The sequence below is a fragment of the Anolis sagrei genome, chromosome 2 (assembly GCF_037176765.1).
Source record: "Anolis sagrei isolate rAnoSag1 chromosome 2, rAnoSag1.mat, whole genome shotgun sequence".
Lineage (NCBI taxonomy): Eukaryota > Metazoa > Chordata > Lepidosauria > Squamata > Dactyloidae > Anolis > Anolis sagrei.
Window position 1 is genome coordinate 196,224,772 of NC_090022.1, and position 23,398 is coordinate 196,248,169.

At 40.2% G+C, this 23,398-nt stretch overlaps 1 protein-coding gene across 1 annotated transcript; it reads left to right on the forward strand.

Moving 5' to 3' along the window:
- Nucleotides 1-20,923: 20,923 nt before the first annotated feature.
- Nucleotides 20,924-21,916, forward strand: LOC132766503 (olfactory receptor 10AC1-like). Its single transcript, XM_060760855.2, has one exon. It carries the CDS (start codon nt 20,924-20,926, stop codon nt 21,914-21,916), a length of 993 nt encoding a protein of 330 aa, XP_060616838.2.
- The last annotated feature ends 1,482 nt before the right edge of the window (nt 21,917-23,398 follow it).

Consider the following 23,398-nt stretch of genomic DNA (forward strand, 5'->3'; position numbering starts at 1 on the left):
CTCTTTCCCTCTATTTCTCTTCTGTTTCTGTGTTTGCAGTATGTTTTTGTATTTTATCTTTGTATTAAAAAATTACTTAATAAAGAATATTTTAAAAATATTTTGATGGGAGTACCAGGTTCTGTAGGGTATTTTAGAGGAAGGAGCTGGCACAAAACATCTTGGAATATTCCCTACCTAAGAAAACCTTATGAAATTCATGAGGTCACCATAAATAGACAGGTGACTTGAAGTAACGTGCACACACCAGGGCTTGTATTGATTGCTTGACTGATTTACGGTATTTGTATACTGGTCTTCTCAACCCCGAAGGGGACTCAGGACGGTTTACAGTGTTGGCAACAATTCAATGCCATTGATAAAAAACAGTATAAAACATCAAAAGTGACCCTCCACTGATAAAACATTAAACATTATTAAACACATCACATAAATTAACATCACATATCACACAAAGACCTAGCTGTTGTCTGTAAACAGTTCTGGGTCTCATCTCTTCCAGTAGCCCTTCAGATGTACCAAGAACTTTAAATATCCAGTATAAATAAGCAGCTAAATCCAACATCAACAGAACTCTTCAAATGTGTCCAAGGAACACACAGAAGAGATTTAGTTTGGGGATGGTTTTCTTGTTAGAAGGCATATGCATTATTTTAGTATGCAAAAGTGTGTGTGTGTGGTATGTGTATTTTTTCAAAGATCAAATTTTCAGAATACAGAAGTTCTGATGGTGTAATTCCTGGTGTAATCGGTCTCTGTGGGAGTGAAACTCATTTAAACATTATAGGATATGCTGTTACAAGGTAGACTACATCCCAAAAGACCTACCTAAATTGGGTAAGAGACCCCATCTAGGCAAAGTAGTTTTGCCTTTTTGACTACCCAGTGGGAAATGAGATTTACTTGAGTCCCTCCTGGCATGATTTCTCTTGTCAGCCTCACTGCCCCCAACTGAAACTCTGTTTGTGGTCCCACAGTGATCTATAATCTATTAAAACATATTGGCATTATTGGGGGGGGGGGGTCCAACTCTGATCGAGACCATGCTGTGGAAAAAGTAACCCTCCCCCCCATTCCTGATTCAGGTGCTGCTCCCTCCATAGACTCTAGAACAGGGAGTCATCCCGGCTAATTGTGATGTCAAGACCGGCTCTGCCAATCAGCACAAAGCTGATCCCAGCTGGGTGTGAGAAGGAAAAACAAAAGACTGTACTGTATAAAAAAGGAAGTTTTACTTGAATCAAACATGTTCGCTTTTTTGAGCAGCTTATCACCAGCTGTCATCCTTTCTGCTTGGATTTTTTAAAATTGTTGTTTTATTGTTTTATCCCACTCCCCCCCCCTTGTGCATACTATTTATACAGAAAACTACAGAAATTACATCTGAAATATCAATCTCAGTCTTAATTTTTCCACTCCACATCTTAGCATATCCTCTTAGTTATTCTAACCTTTTCAATTTTATGTATATTATTCCATTTGCAATTTGTTATTTCCACATTTAACATATTAACTATATACTTATACCAATTAGTCAATGTCCATTTTGTTTAATCTTTCCACTAAAACAATTTTTGCGCACGCTATTAATTTGTCAGCCAGTTTTTTCTTTTTGTATATTCTTCACTCCTGTTATCCTTGTAGGTAGTACATTTCTATTACCTATTACTATTTGTAAATTTAACATTCTATTGATTTCTCCTTCAGTCATTCTGGCTGGATCAAATAAATTATCTTGGTGGCTTCTGCTTCAACTAGTGAGACTTCTTTGATTGGGAACTTTGGGTTTTAGCTTTAGCTCACCAGGCACAGACTCAGTTTCCACGTTCCGTATCTCACAATCTGCAAACTGCCCTAAATTGCTTGATAACATTAGGTCTTCTATTATGTGGACTGGATGGCCCACGAGGTCTCTTCCAGCTCTATGATTCTGTGATTCTATTCAATGATACCACAGGACTTTGGTATAAGGATGCACGAAGTCAGTAAGGTATTAAAAGTGGAACTTCTCACAGTTGAGTGGAGATGTTCAGGGTGAAGGAAGATCTAGTTCTCTCTACTTTCAATAAAAATATCCAGTTTCAATGCATACTCCCTATCCTCATTCCTCTCCTGTTTGGCTCTTTCAGATTGGTTTCATGAAACATAATTTCTCGTGATACAGCTTCTTGTTGTTTTGTTTTATATTTCGTCCTCTTTTTCCACTTATTCTATTCTTTTGGGGATAGTGATTTTGTAGTGATTTACTGGACATGTAATAGGACTTTTCCAAAGGTTTGTTAAAACTGGGGTATTGTTTGTCAAGGTGGTCCTATTGTTTGTTGTATTTTTACCTAGATAATTGACCTGTATGGAAGGACAACACACCCATTATGTGTGGTTTTGTATTTTAAAAATTCCCCTTTAAGCTTCTGTTTTAAACTTTTGCATAGCCCTGAACGCCATGTATTTTCTTGCAAGGGAAATTCTTGTATTGGGGAGAGAAAGAAAAGAAAAAAAATTCTCTTCAGTCTCTGCTGTCACCCAGTGGATTTGTCCTGTAACATCATCTTCATCACACGAGAAAAATTGCTTGTCCTAGGACAGATCAACCTCTCTTCAGGCATGCAGTCCTCTGTGTCCCATCAAATGACATAGATCTGCTTCCATCATGGCTCCATGCCTGACATGAGGTTGAACTGTATTTATGTTCAAGAGGCAGCACTGGCGATGCAGGAGGCTTCCCATTTTGCGTAGAGAAGAACGGGGGGAAGCCAGGTAGCAACACTTCCCCCCATGAGATGAGGTGAGAAGCAATGTGGGTGATGTGGGGCAAGGAATTCTCCATGGCCCACACCGGATTTGCCACGATCCATGGCAAATTCCCCCGCTATCACCTGACATTCTGACATCAATGTGATGAATCCCCATGTTTTGCCTGCTCTAACTACCAGCAGGATCTCAAAGCTGATACTTTTATAAAAAAAATTGTGATGCCAATAATTGAATTTGGAATCCAAAGATAGATTTTGATGAAAGAGTGAATAACATACTAAATGGTTTGGGACCTGCCTATCTTTGCAATTGCATCTTCCCTTACGAACCAGCACGTACTCTAAGATCCTCTGGGGAGGCTCTTCTCTCGCCGTCTCAAGCACGGTTGGTGGGGATGAAGGAGCCTTCTCTGTGGTGGCCCCTCGGCTCTGGATCTCTCCTCCTAGGGAGATCATACAGGCTCCCACTCTGTCCATTTTCCACAAGGAATTAAAAACTTGGTTGTTCCGTTGTGACCTTGACTAGGCGGTTCACTTGAGAATTATCCCAACCTTATCTAAGCTCCAACGCTTTAGTTGGCCACTTTCCTGTACTTATGACACTTTAATGGCCAAGGACATTATCCTGGCAACCCAACCTTCTGACTATTGCACTTTCCCTCAGCTCTCCCAAGGAGTCATTGCACTTACTTTGAACCTGAACCCAGTTTCAAATTGGCCAGCCAAGGTATTGTTTTTATGATGTTGATTGATTTTAATGTTTTTATTAGTTATTGTTATTGATTTTTTATTGTGTCTGCTTTATTTGTAATCCTTGGACTTGTCCCTTTGTAAGTCGCCCTGAGTCCCTTTGGGGAGATGGAGACAGGGTATAAAAATAAATTATTATTATTATTATTATTATTATTATTATTATTATTATTACCCAAAGAATGTGGATGGGATTATGTCCAGTGATGTAATTTTCTTTCTTGGTTACGAAAGAAAACCAAATGACAATTTATTGCCACAAACTAGTATTTTCCATTCCAGAAAGGTTCATTTTTCCAAACCCAAAGTGACAGAATGGTGCAGAAATCTAAGTTCCCAGAGACAGATGAACCCCCTGCTTTTTGAAACATTAAACAGGAAAAACGGATAACTGCCCATTGACAGGATCTGGATGAAAGACTGAGCAGATACATCTGCTGTTATTTGGTAAAGTCTTTCTGTGTATCATTAAAATATATTGTATTTTAAAATTATTGCCACCATTTTTATCTGTGCATCTTTGCAAATAAATTTGTTTATGCAACCTTGTGCATGGTTTTCTCTCCTTTTTGGGGATGCATTTCCTCTTTTTGGCCATACCAAAGTAGCTACCTTATTATTTCAGTATGCCTTACTGTGTTCATGCAATAAGAGCATTTGGAAGTTGAGACTCCCTTGACAAGGATGGCACTGGGGGCTGCTCAGGCAGAAAATTGTCAAGTGCATCTGTGGAAGGTTTCAGCAATAATAACTCTAAACAAGGCCCTGGAGTTTTCTTGGAGGAGGAAGACATTTGTGGCTAAGAGAAAAATTAATCATCTATCTAAATATGGCCTGTGTAAACAAGTTACTGTCTTGCTTTCAAAAGTCAAACTTTTTAATGAGTTCCACAGAGGCTTCTGGAGAGACCTCTGTCCAATTCCTGGTAATTTCTCACATGCACAGAGCCAAGTAAGCATACTCTAAAGATTCTTTGGTTTCTTGTTATTACATACTGAAGTTAATATTGTTCAGTTTAATGATTTATGCTCTGTTTTGATACAGCGATACCTTGACTTAAGAATTTAATTCATTCTGTGACTGTTCTTAAGTCAAAACATTCTTATCTCAAAGCAAATTTACCCATTGAAATGCTATTAATCTGTTCCAGTCCCTCAAAGCCACCCCAATGTTTTGTTATGTGATTTTAAATAAGAAAACTAACATTATAAATAATAATGTATAAATGCACATTCACATGGAACAATAAAAAGAAATATCAACTTTAAAATGGTAGCAGCATAAAGTTGTGGTAAGGAAGTGCGTTAGAGGCTACAAAATATGTGTTGGCCAGTGTAAAAGCAAGGTAAAATAGAATCATTTTCTTCATAGTGTAATTACAACCTCACCCCTCCCTCTCCCTCTTATTGAAGCAAAATATACAGTACCAGGAATAAAATGCATACAAAGTGAACAAACCCAAACTTTTTCAGTTGGCAGCAATCTCCCAAAGTGGAGAAGAGCACTGGCAAGCAGGCAAAGGCAAGCAGGCAAAGGCACTGAGCCATGTGGTATAATGGCTGTTCTAGTCGGTTGGAATCCCTGCAATTTCCCATAAGGCTATGGCTCTGCTGCACCAGGGTGGACTGCAATTCTGGAGTGGAATATCCAGATTGGACTCCTTCCAGAATGTTCACGGAAAGCAATCACATGGAACTGGAGTTTATTTATTTATTTATTTATACCCTGCCTTTCTCACCCCACAAGGGACTCATGGTGGCTTACAACTCTGGCAAAATTCAATGCCGTATATAAACATAGCAATAAAAGCAGACCCCATCAACTATAAAAATATTTAAACACATGAACAAATAAACACATAGAGCAATAAAAACAGATTAAAACATATAAAGTGCTTGATTCCATTCATCCATAATCCTTGTTCATAATTCTTATTCAGACTGTGTCAAAAATCGGAAAACCTTAATTCTCCAAACGCCTGTATACAAAGCCAGGTCTTTACCTTTTTTTCTGAAGATCAGAAGGGATGGCGCCTGCCTGATGTCACTGGGGAGGAAGTTCCACAGTCAACGGGGCTACCACTGAGAAGGCCCTGACTCTTGTTTCTTTCTTGCAGGAGCCAGAGCTGCTTTGGTTAGGAATCCAGTTAAGTGTATTGTTGAAGGCTTTCATGGGTTGTTGTACGTTTTTTCGGGCTATATGGCCATGGTCTAGAGGCATTCTCTCCTGACGTTTCGCCTGCATCTATGGCAAGCATCCTACTTCTGAGGATGCTTGCCATAGATGCAGGTGAAACATCAGGAGAGAATGCTTCTAGACCATGGCCATATAGCCCGAAAAAACCTACAACAACCGAATCCAGTTAAGGTTTTGTTTCTCTCTGCCTACCTGTTACACAAAGAGGCCTCTTTTGCATTGTTTGTAGGTCAAAATTGAATTCCGGTGACAAAATGTCACTCTAGGATGAGTCAGGATTTGTAAGTTAAAACATACCTATGTTGGGACATTTGTATGTAGAGGTTCTATTGTATTGTAAATACCTGAAATATTACTAGTTGAGGCAGGGACAGACATTTAGAGGAGATGTGGGAATCAAGCATCAGCTGGCACCCCTGAAAATCAGCTGAAAGTTGGTCAAAAAGAAAACTGGACGTAAAACCTTTCAGTGTTGGCTGTCTTCCGCAAGACTTTCCTTATTGGGAGGAGAAGGTTGAGGAAGGCCTTTTGTAGGTTTTGCTGCTCCTGAAGTAGTGTAGGACATTCTTCATTTTAGAAAAAAAAAATGAATGTGTGAAGTTTTGAGAATTCTTAGAAATAATAAACTATTGAGGATGCAGGTGAGAGTCTGCTTGCAAAAAACACACTAAAAACATCAACTTCAATAACATTCCTAATGGATATTTATTTTAAAGAACACACTACACACAGCAAATATTCAGGAACATTACTACCTGCTGGCATCCTTATGAATCATAACCCTTGTCTTTTAGTTCTCTGATTTCCTGCTGTATGACTAGAATAATTCATAAATATAATAATAATAATAATAACAATAATAATTTATTTATTTATATTCTGCCCTTCTCACCCCGAAGGAGACTCAGGGCGTGTACACATACATGGCAAACATTCAATGTCATTTTGTATAGGCAATAAAGACAGACAAAGCAGAAGGAGGTGTGTTGTTGTTTTGACTCAATGTCCAGCTTTTTGGTGCAATGGAAGGTTGGGCTCAAATCCAACCTCAGGGGGTGCTGTCGCTCCATCCTCTATGACAAAGAGCCATCAGGACTTGCTCCTTCCTTTTGGTCACCCAGCATTTTCTAATCTTCTTTATGACGTCGTAAAACACCTCCCCCACTTTTAGCGATACCTAATTTCTCTAATTACAGCTAAAGCTGCTTTGAACTGCTTAGGTAAACAGTAAGCAGGGCTGACAGTTGGCAGCTTATGCTGACCTGGGGCTTCAAACTCGCAACCTTTTGGTTGATAGATCTTATAATTGCTGGTCACTTATCAGCTGTACTTAATCCCCAGCTGTAAAAGTATCTGTTCACATGCATTTCTCTGAGATCCCAACTGCACTAACGATGTAATGTAGTTTGAAGTTAGCTTCAAACTGTAGTGGCCAGACCACAGACTTCCACAAAAATATGCAAAAGAAAGCCCATAATGTGCACCAGCTCTCTGTGGCTTCTGTAATCATCATCCAGGCCACAACCTGGTTCCAAGATTTCCTATGTAACATCTGCACAACAAAACCATCTTCTTCAATACTGGTTTAAAACTGCATTAAATGCTCAGTGTAGATGGGACATGAGTCTGGGAGAATTCAGAGAGAAACAGTTAGTTTGCAACTAGTGTGGTATAGAGATTTGACCATGGGACTAAGGCTGGATCTGCACTGTCATATAATCCAGGTTATCAAATAATTCAGATTATTTGCTTTGATCTGGATTATATGAATCTACATTGCCATATAATCCAGTTCAAAGCAGATAATCTGTATTTTATATGGAAGTGTAGAAGGGGTCTGAAAGGCAAACAGAGCTAAAATATACAACTGGTACATACTGTGAGCTAAGCACTGTAAAGCTGCAGTAACAACATTTAAAGATGTTTACAATGTATGCTGAGAAAAGGAGAGAATCAGAAGGTTTTGGACTATGGAAATACCAGTGTTTGTTTGCTTCTTTTTGGCAGAGCTTTGTTTCTTTTTGCTGAGGCTGAAATAAGCTTGGATTTATTTATTTGGGCAATGAGGCCACATATTTGTCATGGCTAAATTTGCCACATTGTAGTTATTCTTCATGTAACGGAGTCAGTTGATAGTTGTACTTGGAACAGCCAAAAGCATCATTTATCAAAGTTTTGTAACAAAATGCTCTCTTATGTTACATCAGCTGAATTGTGCCTCAGCTTAAAAGCAAATGTTTATCAAAACTAGTTGGAATGATGTTAAAGGTGGGAATACACATATGGCAATTTTTTCCTAAAGGTAACAAGAATACCTTCTGTATTTCTTATGTTTCATGGCCAATACCTGACATGTTTGGGGTATGATCACCATTGGCTTTTTTGCCACTGACTATATTCTCATGGGATCCTTTCTCTCCTTTATTTTGGTAAATATTTTGAAATATGCAGGAACAACATTAAATCTTCATTTCCATTCAAAAGGTAGGTACTTTTATCATATGTGGTGGTTATGTGAAAAGGACAAGAAATACTGGGCACAAATACATACGATTTTGGAAGAAAATATTAAAGTCAAATTTGAAATGAAACCTGAATTCTATCTGCTCGGGATGTTGGATGAACAACTCGATAGAAAATGTGGAAGATTATTGCTATATATGATATCAGCAGCAAGAGTTGCCTACGGTCAAAGATGGAGAGATTCAATTATTCCATCACAAGACGATTGGCTTATGAAAATAAGTGAACTTGCGGAAGTGGATAAACTTACTACATTGATTAAGGATAAATCTCTAACTAACTTTAAGAAAGACTGGTGCCCACTTACTGCGTTTCTTCAGCAAAGATAGGGCCAAATCTCCATCACTGGTTTTTCGGTGGTGGCCCCTCGGCTATGGAATGCCCTACCCGCAGACATCAGGCAGGCCCCTTCGTTGCTGGAGTTCCGGAGGAAGGTCAAGACGTGGCTCTATGAACAGGCGTTCGGTCAACAAGGCAACTGAACTCATGAAGACGGTATAAATGAACAAAGGAATGGTAGAAGGATTATGAGAACGGAATCTGATTTTTACTGAGGTGTTGATGACCACGTTGTTTTGTCTTGTATTGTCTGTCGTGTATGTTGTGTTTTAACTAATTATTATTGTTATATAAATTGCATTGTAAACCGCATTGAGTTGCCGATTTAGGCTGAAAAATGCGGTATAAAAATAAAGCAAATAAAAATAAATAAAAATAAATTACGTGGGGAAAGGATTTTTTTTTTCCGCTTCAGGAGCAACTTGAGAAACTCCAAGCCACTTCTGGTATGATAGAATTGGCCATTTGCAAAGACCTTGCCCAGGGGATGCTCAGATGTTTTGATGTTTTACCATCCTTGTGGGAGGCTTCTCTCATGTCTCCAAATAGGAAGCTGGAGCCGACAGGGGGAGTTCATTCACACTCTCCTTGGATTCGAACCTGCGACTTGTCGGTCATAGAATCATAGAATCAAAGAGTTGAAGCCGACAGGGGGAGTTCATTCACTCTCTCCTTGGATTCGAACCTGCGACTTGTCGGTCATAGAATCATAGAATCAAAGAGTTGAAGCTGACAGGGGGAGTTCATTCACACTCTCCTTGGATTTGAACCTGCGACTTGTCGGTCATAGAATCATAGAATCATAGAGTTGAAGCCGACAGGGGGAGTTCATTCACACTCTCCTTGGATTTGAACCTGCGACTTGTCGGTCATAGAATCATAGAATCAAAGAGTTGAAGCTGACAGGGGGAGTTCATTCACACTCTCCTTGGATTCGAACCTGCGACTTGTCGGTCATAGAATCATAGAATCATAGAGTTGAAGCCGACAGGGGGAGTTCATTCACACTCTCCTTGGATTCGAACCTGCGACTTGTCGGTCATAGAATCATAGAATCATAGAGTTGGAAGAGACCTCATGGGCCATCCAGTCCAACCCCCTGCCAAGAAGCAGGAATATTGCATTCATATCACCCCTGACAGATGGCCATCCAGCCTCTGTTTAAAAGCTTCCAAAGAAGGAGCCTCCACCACACTCCGGGGCAGAGAGTTCCACTGCTGAACTCTCTGTCTTCAGTCCTGCTGGCACAAGGGTTTAATCCACTGTGCCACCAGAGGAAAGGATGTACCAATGGTTTCTTTTTCACTAAATGAATGCAGAAAACTGATAGAATATAACCACCAGACAGATAATGGATTATATAACATAGATTGTTTTTTAGTTTGTTTTTTTTATTTATAGGATGTAGTACTATTTTTCTAGAAAAGTATTTTTAATCTTTTGTTGTTGTTTTGGTTTGTTTTTTGTATGCAGGTTTTGTTTTAATCTCTTTTAATAAATAAAAATATAATAACTAAAAAATCATCATTCCCATTCAAGACTATATATAAACATTTCCATCTGGCTTTAAGTCTGCAAAATGCATGTTTATTCTGCAATGGTTAATATATTTTTTATATTTTTTTTCTCTTGGTGCATTCTTGCAACTTAGATGCCGTGATTTCAATAGAGAAACATTGATGATAATGGACTTTTCTAATGTAGCATTAATTAATACCTAGTGACTAAAGGTAAACGTTATCTTTTCCATGTTTTGAACAGATGGGGTATCCAAAATACAGCTGCATCATGATTATATCTGCACATGACTGCACATATGTCCAGAAAATACATGGACTTGGGCCATTATAGAACAAAAACCTTTTTTGCATCTTAAATCCTATCTTGATAATAATAGAGATTATATGCAACTGTGATTACCTTCTAAATACCCACACATGATAGTGCTCCACAGGAAATCAATAATTGTTTATTTCTATGATTAATAACATTGTTTAGAGATTTCCAATATGGTTTAATCACTTCAAGACAAACTGAACAAGTGGTTGACACTCCTTCATCAAATAACTTACTGAGGTTGAATATGTTTTGACTGCAAGCCTTTCTTTAACAGAAAATACCTCTTGTAACTCTGGGATGATCGAATCAGAATTTGTTTCACATAATAGGATTATTCCATCCTAAAATCGTAACTTTCTTCTCCATTTCTTCTCAGACTGGAGCTTTATTACATATAATGTATATACTTGTGCATAGGCTGAGGAATCTTGGATAAAAAAAACGGATCCAAAAAACTTGGGTTGACTTATCCACTGGTCAATGTAACCGGGGGGGGGGGGGGGGTGCCAGCAGAAGATCTTTGATTTATTATATTTGTTTATTTACAGTATTTATATTCCACCCTTCTCACCCAGAAGGTGACGTAGGGTGGGTTACAATGCACATAGACATGGCAAACATTCAATGCCATTTAGACATACAACATATATAGACAGACACAGAGGCAATTTAACATTTCAGCTTTTCTGGCTTCGTGAGAGTATGCTCAATTCCAGCCACAGGGGGGGCTGCTGCTTCACCATCCACTTGTGACACTGGGTCCTTTGATGGAGTACTTCCTCATTCTTCTGCACACTGCTGGAAGGTTTTATGGCATTGTAAATTTGTTAAATTAGCCTCCCCGCATAAAGCAGTACCTAAATTTCCTATTTGACAGATACAACTGTCTTTCGACCTGCATAGGCCGAAAGCTAGACTATTAATGGTTGGGAGCTTACTCCGACCCAGGCTGACTTCGAACTCATGACCTCTCAGTCAGTAATGATTTAATGCAGCTGGCTACTAACTAGCTGCGTCACAGCTCGGTCCTCCACTTGATGCTTCCCTACTCATGCTTTTGGCCATTGGTTCTCAACCTTTGGTCCTCTAAGTGTTTTGGAATTCAACTCCCAGAAATGCCAGCCATTTTACCAGCTGTTAGGAATTGTGGGAGCTGAAGTCCAAAAAACCTGGAGGACCAAAGGTTGGGAACCACTGCTTTAGACCATCCCAGAGAACCTTTAAAAAAAGCACTGACCCATTCTAGTCTTCCTGCTGTGGTGCTGTTTTTTAGCTGCTTGAGGACACTAAAGGGTCCCCTCACTTCATCACCACTTCCCTTGGGAACCTCCAGTTGCAATGATTTGGTGGCCTCTCCATCCTGCAAGGGTGTCATGGAGAGAGAAAAGAGAGGTCACATCAAGTTTTTTGACCTCTCAGTGGGGAAAAGCAGTCTTTCCATCTCTCTTCCTCTGCCTTCCATTTTACCTGTACTTGCAACCAAGTGACTCCACAAGGTCAGGCTTTTCATCCCATGCCTCTATAGTTTAATTAGACTTGTTCAACCCCCAACTGGAATTGCACTATCTTGTTTATTCTGGTTTTTAAAACTGAGATTGTGTTTTCTTAGAAGCACATTTCAATTGGGAGGTTGTCACATGGTCAGCATGAACCATACTGGCACTTAGGGAAGAATCAATAGTTAAATGCAGCATTTGTTGAGTAAACAAGACCCCAGAGTCTTCCAGGCCACATCCTTTCAGTGGAACAGCTTGGTTGTTCAGATTGAGTCAGTGCTACAGAGACTCAGCAGTTGTTTTCACTTGCAATTAACAGACAAACTTTTTAATGAGACACAAAAGGGCTTTATGACATTCTCTTAATTGATCTCTGTTGGCCACTTTTAGAAATAATTTCACAGTTACGTCTAAATTAATCTTTGAAATATTGGCAATCGCCAGTAGAGTTTTCTGGGCTGCTTGTCATCTTTCCAATGCATCAATCAGATCTTGTAAATGGCCCTGCTGTCAATCCAGTGCCACATGGCAGACATTTCAGGATTCAATAAAAATTAAATTAAACTAACATAGCTTGGCAAACCATTTTTCGGTTAGTAATATGGTGACATCTGCTGCACTCTCCACCAACAGCCAGCCTTTACAAGTACACATAATTCACTGGTCAGACTAATAAAAGTCTGCTCTGGTAATTAACAAGTATCAGAATATGTATAATATGAACAGAGCAGAATAAGTTTCAGAGCTGGCTTGTCAAAGATTATTTATTGTTGAGTCTCTCATCTGGCCTTGTCGGGTTCCGGTAACAAATCTCAGGAACACAAACCCATTTGAAATAATATGGACTTTATGACCTAGGGTGATGAATCAGGACTGTGAAATATGTGTTACTAGTCTGCCACCTCTCCATGATGATGCCATTCCCAGGTATTGATGGCAAAATCCTACAATGACCCTTATCATTCCAAAGCCCTGGAACTTTCCATCTCCACTGAGGTCCCAATATTTTTATGGTGGCATACTGGTGATGCCTCTCCCACTCTTCCTCACTGAAAAGGAAGAATTAATTTTGTTAATTGAAACTTAACAATTACACCAAATGTCATATAAACCTTTGGAAGGAGCCAGGATTTGGGGGGGGGGGGGTGGGGGGTGGCGGCACAGCTGGAAGACAGAGTTACCAGAAAATGCAAACTTACATTATCAAGGCTTTGAGAGACAGGGCTTTCCTTGTAGTTATCCTTGTCTCCCCAACCATGAAAAACTTGCTTAGCCCCATCACTTTAGGTTTCTAGCAGACAGCCAAAACAGTGTTGTTCCACATGGCATTTATCATTTCATCACATTCATTATATACTACTGAACCATTCACATAAAAAAAAAAAACAACCTACTGTGTTCAACACATGATGTAGGCTTCAAATGTAGGGTAGAGGTGCCTTGGCATTTTAAAAGGGTTGCAAAGGGTTATCTTTTCAGATTCTTTCTAAGCTGGTTGGCAAGTGACTTTTTTTTGCAAATTATCTGGATAGAGATGGGCAAAAGGGCCAATTCTGTCATATGGTGGTATTTATCATTCTCAGCTTTAAAATGATAGGGTTACGCAATTTGTGGGAAGAGTCAAAATGCTCATTTGAGAAAAAGCTCCACCATTACCTTTTGCTCAAAGAGGAAGATCAGCAGTATGTTGTGTTCCTTTCTGTCTCATGTACTCTCTGGGGGGGGGGGGGGGGCTTCCTTTATTCTATCCTTCCTTATCTGTGTTGTGTGTTCCATGTGTCGCCTCTTCGTCCTCTCCTTCTTTCCCTCCTCTTTTCCTTCTTCCAAGATGGGGAAGGAGAGAGGAGGATCGCCAGAATGGCGGCAAAGAGAGGGCCCCCAGATGCCTCCTTCTCTCCTCCTCCTGCGGTTGACCCCAAGGATCATCTAGTCTTACCCCCATTTTTCTGCTATCTAATAAAAGCACAATCAAAGCACTCCCAATAGATGCCCATCCTGCCTCTGAATAATGTGATGGTAAGAGGCTGATTTGTTGCTCCACAGATGCACTCCACTGCCCCACAGATGCCCCCACTGTCCCCTGGCTTAAGGACCTTCATGTTATGAGGTCCTTAAATGTTTTCCACCTGAAGGAGCACAAAAAAATGTTATTGTGTGCCTTCAAGTTGTTCACTACTTAAAGTGACCCTATCACAGGGTTTACTTGGCAATAATTGTTTGGAGGCAGGTTTAAATCTTTGCTGTTTTCTGAGGCTGAGAGGGAGTGACTTGCCTGAGGTCACCCAGTGGATTTCCGTGGCTATGTGAGGATTCAAACCCTGGTTTCTAGAGTCATAGTCCAACACTCAAACTATTACATCACATTGGGTCTCACCAGAATAATACTCTAGCATAAGTAAATGATGCAGTGTGGTGCAATAGAGATTCCATCTGAACATTAGGAAGAACTTCCTGACTGTGAGAGCTGTTCAGCAGTGGAACTCTCTGCCTTGGAGTGTGGTGGAGGCTCCTCCTTTGGAAGCTTTTAAACAGAGGCTGGATGGCTATCTGTCGGGTGTGCTTTGAATGCAATTTTTCTGCTTCTTGGCAGGGGATTGGACTAGGTGGCCCATGAGGTCTCATCCAACTCTATGATTCTATGATTCCATGACTCTTCACGATGAACTTGCTTGTTGAGATGTCATCCAAAGATAACTTTAAGTGGGTTTATTTAGCTTTATAGCTAAACATCCTTGACCTTAATTATCTATCTCTCATTTAATTGTTTTCATGGATTTACTACACTTAATGGCTGATACAGCTTTAGTCACTTTATCTCTGCAGAAAATGTTTGATTTGTATTTAGTGACAAAGGTGTTGTAAAATATAGGCTTTTAAAGAAGAATAAGGAGTTTTTATGTTTCTGAAGACATTATAAAAAAAACAACTAGGCATGTTTCCTATGTGCAGAATTAAAACAGTCTACACATCGTATTGTCTGAGCAAATATAAGCTTGATTGAGAAATCACTACCTTTCTATTCTTGTCTCTTTTTAACAAGCAAAGTTTCTTTCCTTGGTAATATCAAAATTACTTAAGGGGAGTCTCCAGGGAGGGTAGTAGTCAAAGCTAGGGAAAGAAGAAGGTTGGGCCTCATTGGCACAAACTATAAGAAACAGGGAAAGTAAGCAACAATACAGTAATTGTGTATCTGTAGTACTATTTTTGAAGGTAATGAATCTGGACAAAGACAATGTGATCTAAGCCGACATATAACCATCTCAACACAAAGGAATAAAAACAATCGTCAAGAGGAGACCCACCCTTATTCCTTTCTTTAAGAGCATAAAAAGAATGTATGCCACATCAAATGGGAGACTTGTCTAGTCCGGCTTTTTGTTCGTACAGTGGCCAACCATCTGCTCATGCAAGATATGACTAAGGTAAGCTTGTAAAAAAATGTATTGGGAACCTAATTTGAAGGCAGCTGGAAAGCTTTGTGTTGGGGAAGGGTCAAGACTATGGCTTGAATCTGTTTGCAGTCACTGCCCTCTAGAGCTCAATTTCCTGATAAAAACAATAGACACTGGGTTCTTATTTCAAGCTTTCTATGTTCCATGAAGAGTAGCTAAAAAGAGAATCATCGTATGTGAAATAGTACTGAGAAACTCGAGGAGAAACTTTACATCTAGACAGTTATCTGTGTTGTTGTTTTGTAAGAGGGCTATCAGAAATTGCAAAGTATTTGAACCTCTTCCATATCATTCAACTTGCCAGTGGATCTAAGGGTCCTTCCACACAACTCCATATCCCAGAATATCAAAGCAGAAAATCCCACATTATCTGAGTGTGGACTCGGATAACCCAGTTCAGAGCAGATATTGTGGTATTTCCTGCCTTGATATTCTGGGATAAAGGGTTGTGTGGAAGGCCCCTAAGGCCCCTTCCAGACAGCCGAATAAAATTTCACATTATCTGCTTTGAATTGGAATATATGGTAGTGTGGACTCGGATAACCCAGTTCAAGTCAGATATTGTAGGATGTTCTGCCCTGATATTCTGGGTTTTATGGCTGTGTGGAAGGGCCCTGACATAGCAGATCTGTCCCTGGGTCCTTCAACACAGGCATATAACCCAGAATATCAAGGTGGAAAATCCCACAATGTCTGCTTTGAACTGGGTTATCTGAGTCCATACTCAGATAATGTAGGATTTCCTGCCTTGATATTCTGGGATACAGGGCTGTGTGGAAGGGCCCCTTGTCAAAAATGCTAAGTTGTAAAGAAGACCTGCATGTGCTGTGGGGAAGAAGAGAATGCAACCATGCAGTTGGCTTGTTTTGCTGAAAGGAGTGCATGAAACATTCCTTTTGTTCAATGTTTTTTGCTCTTAGGCCCCTTCCACACTGCCCCAATATCCCAGGATTTCATCCCAGATTATCTGGCAGTGGAAATAATAATAATAATAATAATAATAATAATAATAATAATAATAACTTTATTCTTATACCCTGCCACCATCTCCCTGAAGGGACTCAGGGCAGCTTACATATGGGTCAAAAGCCCACAAAACTTAAAAGCAAAATAATCACAATTAAAATAAGAGCGTAGTAAAATATAACAATCCAGATAAAAACACAATTAAATAAAGCATAAGAATTTAAAACAGCAAATGTTCAACAAAACCAATAATTAGCAATACAATGGACATGACCAGGCAATAAAAAGGGCTGGACATGGAATAGTACAAAACAGCTATCATATAATCCATCTTAAAGCAGATAATCTGGGATCAGATCCTGGGACATATAGCAGTGTAGAAGGAGCCTTAGTTGCTTCTTCTCAAAGACTGATATTATTTCTATATAGCAACAACAGATGTTAGAAAAGTGTATGGAAGAACCCTGGTCATTTCCTAAGAAATGGGAAATGCCTCTGTGTACCACTGCACAAAGTCCCATTGGGAAAAATACAGTTAAATAGGAAATGGTTTAGGAAGTTTAATGTCCCCAGCTCACTGCATATTGCAATTTCCTAATATTACATAGTTGGCAATTTGGATGGGCAGGAAAGTAATTTTTTTAAGACCATGTTCTTGTAGAGCAAATGCATTGATTTTAACCAAAACAGAGGCATGTTTCTAATTCAGAATAGGTTGTGAAACAATAATTCTTGGTAATATGTACTGAGGTTTTCAGTAGAGAAACACAGAGCTAATGGAAACCTACCATCTTCCTGTCTGACCAATCTATCTGTCATTCCAGATCCTGAACCAGTTGTTGCATCTAGTTCTCGCATTGCATGCTTTTCATTATTAAGTCCTATTCTCCCAGGCTTTTAGAAAAGCTGAAAAATGATATTTGGCTCCATATACTTCAGGCAAAATAATCAGGAGTAGTCAATTCTGGAACCACCTCAGATACATCAGAAGGAGTTCTACTGATTTAAAAGTCCCCAGAAACCATTTTGTGGTCTACATGGTTTGTCAAACTCATAGCACATCAGCACCAGTGTCCTATTCTCCTGGAGGTCGCCATTGATGCTGTTTCACCAGCCAAAAGCAGTTCTCCAGTAGAGTCTTGCTGGCAATGTGTCTTCTGATGAGGGTGCTCAGAAATTGGATCACCAAAATCAATGTCACCAGCAAGGCTCTGCTGTTTGTGGCTGGTGAAACAGCAATGGGTCTTGTGTACACATGGACACTGATTCTAATCCAGTTGTCAACATATGAAAAACAGAGAGTGCAATTCCAAAGTGTCCTAAAAGCTCAGATGTACACTGTGGTTCTTCATGTGACAGGTGCTGGAAGCTGCTGAACGGGCCATACATCATTTGGATGGCTCACAGTGGGTTCAATATGAGTATGTTTGGGGGGATATGTGAACCATGATTTGTATTTCATTTTCCTCATGTAGTGAACCAGTGTGTTACCTTAGTGCTTTGTGCATCTCATGGTGTACATTGTTTCCATTGTTCAGGAATGGTTATGGTTACCTTGGAATCAGAAAGTGCTTGAAGTCAAAAAGGCAGCAAGGTCAGGTGAAAGAGGGAATCTAGTCTGTTTCTTTGTATGCCGCCTTCTCACACAAAGAAGGCATTCCCCATCAGTGTCCTTCAAAGGATAGTGAGAACCAATGCATTTTGAGTGATAGCTAGTACCAGGGGAGACAGGATTCAAAGCACTGGTCAAACATGAAAACCCACTGGGTGACACCACTAAGCAGCAGGGGAAGTAATCTGAACCAATCTTGCCAAGAAAACCCTGTGCTAAGTTCCCCTTAATGTCGCTGTAGGTGAGAAACTACTTGACGACATGTAGCACCATCTTTCACTTGCATGGCTACCCTATTACATAATAATAATAATAATAATAATAATAATGCAAAATACTTTATTTATATTCCACTTTATCTCCCTGGAGGGACTCAGAACATATTATAGTACATAAAAGGCAAACATTCAACACAAACAACGACACACATACACAGATAAGGCAGAGGTCTTCCACTTCTTTCCATTTCCAGCATCTGGAGGTGATGTTCAACTTCTGGCCATAGGGAGGTGCTGTTGTCCCATTTTTCCATGCCAAAGGAACCTGCTGGCGTAGCCTTCTGCCGGCATGTCTGCATGTCCACATGGGGTGCCCTTTTACCTTCCCACCAGTATCTATTGATTTACTCATATTGCATGCTTTCAAACTGCTAAGTAGGCTAACAGTTGAGAGCTCACTATAAAGGCTAGTCGTGTGGCCAAACAATATCTTGACAAGGGGAAACAAATCCCACCAGCTGACACCAAATTATAAAGGCTTGTAGATGGCCAAACGATCAATACCTCAATCACTGCCTTCAATATAAAGAATTCACTGGCACCTATATAACGTTTGAGGGGATGTCTCTCTAATTAACTTTCGCTGCCACCATAAACTGTAAGGTACAGGAACCCTCTAGCTGTTTAAAATATTTAAAAAAATGCTTTTTAAGACCACCAAACACTGTGTTTTAATATTTCTCCTTCAAAAGGAAAACAGTTGAGGTTGTTTGGAAAGAACTATAGCCACAAAGGCACACTGGACTCAGGCTTTTTAAGTTTCAAAATAAACAAGGAAAGTTTATTGATAAAATACAAGAGAAAGTAAGTGCTGTGTAGAATCTTGGCTGTTACAGAGAAAATGTTGGTTCTTGTCTTCAAAGCGTAATGGTTACATGTGAATGGTTCTTTCTTTGTTACAAAATACAGAGATTTTCTTCTCTTTAAACCCAAGTATACTTGACAGGAACTGAATCTCTGTCAAGATACAGCTGTAGCTTAGCTACCCTAAACTGTGGCCTAGCTAACTACAATCCAGCTATTTCTCCTAAATAGCTATTCCAGTTTGCTACAGCTTCTCTTGCTGGCAAACCTAAGGCAAACTGCCTACTCTTAACACGAACTCCTAAAACTACTTCTCTATTCCTACTCTAATCTCTAACAACACCCGACTCACTGGAAAAGCCCTCTTCTTTCCCTCCAAACCTTTCTAAACTCCGCCCCCTTTCTAAACCAATCCTGGCTGTTCTAATGCTGACAAAGGCCTAGGACACTCCCCCTCTCTGAAATGGTGTTTTTTCCCTGAACTAAAATGGCTACCGCTGCCCCCTGCCAGGCCCACCAGAGCTGCAACTAACTAGCCTGCCTCCTCTAGGCCCTGCCATCCAGGCTGGAAAAGTAAGGGATCTTTACACTCACCCCTACTTGCAGCTTGAACTGTTGACCCTCCAGTCAGCAGCCTTTCCTGCAACTAGTGGCTTTAAACCACTGTGCTACCGCAGTTGTCCTCAGTCTTTGCGAAATGAAATGCTGTTACATTTTCCTAAGAGTCTGTCAACAGACTTTCTGGTGCACAAGATGTTTCTGGAGAGTGGCACAGCGCAAGACGTGGATGTTTCCCAGTCACTGCCACAGGAATCTTGCTTTTCTGTAATTAGTTGGAAATGGAATTAAAATAGGAGTTTCACATAGAGTATGATATATTGCTAGATTAATTAACAGTGCCTTTGCTCCGCTTTGTTTTTGTCCATAATGATTATAGACAAGTTTATCAGTAAAATTGTTTTATCATATTTATTCATTTTTTTCCTGTTTGCATGTCCCACCCAGTGTGTTCATTCTTGTTACGTTTTCTACATTTACTGACTCTATTTGCCCTTTGAATAGCTTCTATGTGTCTTTGCTCCGTGATGAATTTTGTCAGGGTGATGAAGTCAGGGTAAACACTCCTGGCAAAAGGTAAGGTCTTATTCCAACCCAGGAGAACCCAAAAGAAGCCCTGTTTCCCCTTCTACTCTTTCTGTTCTGGCATTTTTGAATACCTGGTGGGGAAATGAAACAGAAGCCAGGAATGACTGGGCCCCAGAAATGGTATTGGTGCTTTCTCCTCTATAGTGTTCCCTCACTTATCACAGGGGTTCTGTTCCAGGGCTACCCACAATAAGTGAAAATCCATGAAGTAGGGACGCCATATTAATTTTAATATTTATATATTATTTTATATATTATTTTCTTACCCGTGCTCCCTTACCCACCTCCCTGCCCATCCTAAGGGCACCTGACTGCCTCCCTGGCCTCCACAGACCCTGGCAGAGCCTCTGGAGCCACACCTCAGGCTGCCACAATTCCAGGGACTGTGGAGGCCAGGAAGGCAGGCCTTCCTCGCCACGTCTCAGGACGCCACACTTCTGGGGTCCCTACCCTTCACTGGTTGTAAATATTTTATATTTTATAATTTTTATTGATATTTTCAAAAACCTGCAAAACAGCAAGTCCGCTAAAAGTGAACTATGAAGTAGTGAAGGAACACTGTATACAGTAACTGGTTTATTTTGGCTTGAGCATGGGTGACTTTCAATCCATATCTTCAGTGGACCAATCCCATGAGCCACTTTCTGGACCATAGTAGGAGCAGCAACAAATAATCTCTTAAATGATCAGAGTAATGAGTTTATTTTACCAATTAGCATTTCATGGTGGCTTTCCATCTCTTTTCTTGCAGAGATAATGTAGAAACTGTATGGAGAGGAAAAACCATACAACACCTGGTGCAACCATGGAATTCCTGCTTCTGGGATTCTCTGACCTCCTCCATTTGCAGACCCTTCTCTTCTTCATCTTCTTAGTCGTACATTTGGCCACACTTGCAGGAAACCTTCTCATCCTTCTAGCAGTAGCTTCCGAGCGATGCCGCCCTCCAATGCTTCTTTTCCTTTTCCAGCTCTCTGCTATTGAGCTCTGCTACACCCTTATCACTGCCCCCAGGATGCTGGTGGGCCTCAGCAATCCCAGAAGAAATGCCATCTCCTTTATAGGCTGTGCTACTCAAATGCATTTCTTTGTGGCTCTGGGAGGAGCTGAATGCTTTCTCCTTGCAGCTATGTCCTATGATCGCTATATGGCCATCTGCCGGCCCCTGCACTATGTGGTAGTGATGAACCAAGGCTTCTGCCTTCAGCTTGCCATCTTCTGCTGCCTTGGTGGCTTTGCAGTCTCATTGGGCCTGACAGCAGCGGTCTTCTGCCAGCCTTTCTGTGCTTCCCACCATATTGATCATTTCTTTTGCGATGTGCCTGCTTTACTACACTTGGCTTGCACTGAGAACTACACCAGTGAACTACCACTTCTTGCAGCTTGCATCCTCATTCTCCTGCTCCCCTTCCTCCTCATCCTTACCTCCTACATCTGCATCACATTGGCTGTGTTGCAGATCCGTGACTCTGCTGGCCGAGGCAAAGCCTTTTCGACTTGTGCTTCTCACCTGACCGTTACTCTTTTACATTATGGCTGTGCCACCTTTGTGTACATCCGACCCAAGTCTACATATTCACCAGGGAGGGACAAGATAGTAAGTCTTCTTTACACCAGCATCACTCCCTTGCTTTACCCCTTGATTTACAGTCTCCGGAACAAAGAGATCAAAGGAGCTGTGAGAAAACTTCTGCGAAAAAGATTAGCTCAGCTGAACTGGCGTGCCTTTAAGATCAGGTCTGAACAATTTCTGAACTATTGAACTTAACTTTGACCTCACAACCTCTGAGGATGCTTGCCATAGATGTAGATGAAACGTCAGGAGAGAATGCTTCTAGAACAAGGCAATATAGCCCAAAAAACCTACAATAACCCAGAACTAACACAGTTCAAAAACAAAGGCAATGTTTTCTCCATGTTGTAAATAGTAGGAAGCTAATAAATAAGTCTGTCATAAAAGACAGGTCACTAAAAACTTCCTTAACCACTTGACTTCATTGCTGGTTTTGACTGCAAAGCACTGGAACTGCCAAACATTGGCCTGCATATAGCTGGATGGTCATATTCATCTTGTGGGTCACAAGTTGTGTACAGCATCTCAGATGTATGGTATTGTCTATATCAGGGGTCCACAAACTTTTTAAACAGAGGGCCAGGTCACAGTTCCTCAAACTGTTGGAGGGCTGGATTATAATTTGAAAAAAAATTAATGAATTCCTATATATACCACATATCTTATTTGTAGTGGAAAAATCACTTAAAAACAACACAATAATTAAAATGAAGAACAATTTAACAAATATAAACTTATTAGTATCTCAGTGGGAAGTGTGGGCCTACTTTTGGCTCATGAGATAGGATTGTTGTCGTTGTTGTTGTGTGCTTTCAAGTCGTTTCAGACTTAGGCTGACCCTGAGCGAGGGCCGGGTAAATGACCTTGGAGGGCCGCATCTGGCCCCCGGGCCTTAGTTTGAGGACCCCTGGTCTATATGATAGCTGCAACAAATATTGGAAAATACAATGTAATCCTCTATATATATCTACTGAATTAAATGGGAATTGAACCTTAGTATAGTAGTGCAGTTACAAATGTCCTCTTGTAAGTTGCTTTTAAAAAAAAACAAAGAAAGAAAGAAAAACATGGGTTGAAACAGGAACTATTTCTCATACTGCTCACAGGTACTATTATTTTTGCCCACTACTTTTAACCTGGGATGATGTAAATAATCAAGGCATTTGTGCAGCTGTCATGGCTCAAATACCTTGGCCGGCCCAACTGTTTAAACTTGCCTTATTCCCCACCCTATCCCTTAAGTCTTGCAATCAGTTTCATTTCATATAATGTCCCTGATCTAATCTTTCTGTGAGGTATTAAGGAAATATAGCAAATCTATCAAGTCTCTTAGCTGGGTGGTCAGCTTCTAGTTACTTCTTAGTATTTCTGATGTAACTGTAATTTCCAGGACATAGAGGAAACATAAAGGTCATTCTGAACTTTTTTTTTGTTCCAGTCCGTACTCTATTATATGATAATGGATATGTTGTTATGTTTCTTCAAATCATTTTCAGCATAAAGCCACCCTAAGAACCTCGTCACACTTACCTTTTTAGCACCCTAAGACTCTAAAGTGACAGTCTAGCAACAGATGCCTATCACACAATGTTGCTGGACTTCCTGTCGAAGCCCCATCACCAACCGGAGTGGAAGTGTAATAAGAAATGGAGATGAGCACAAACCCACAGA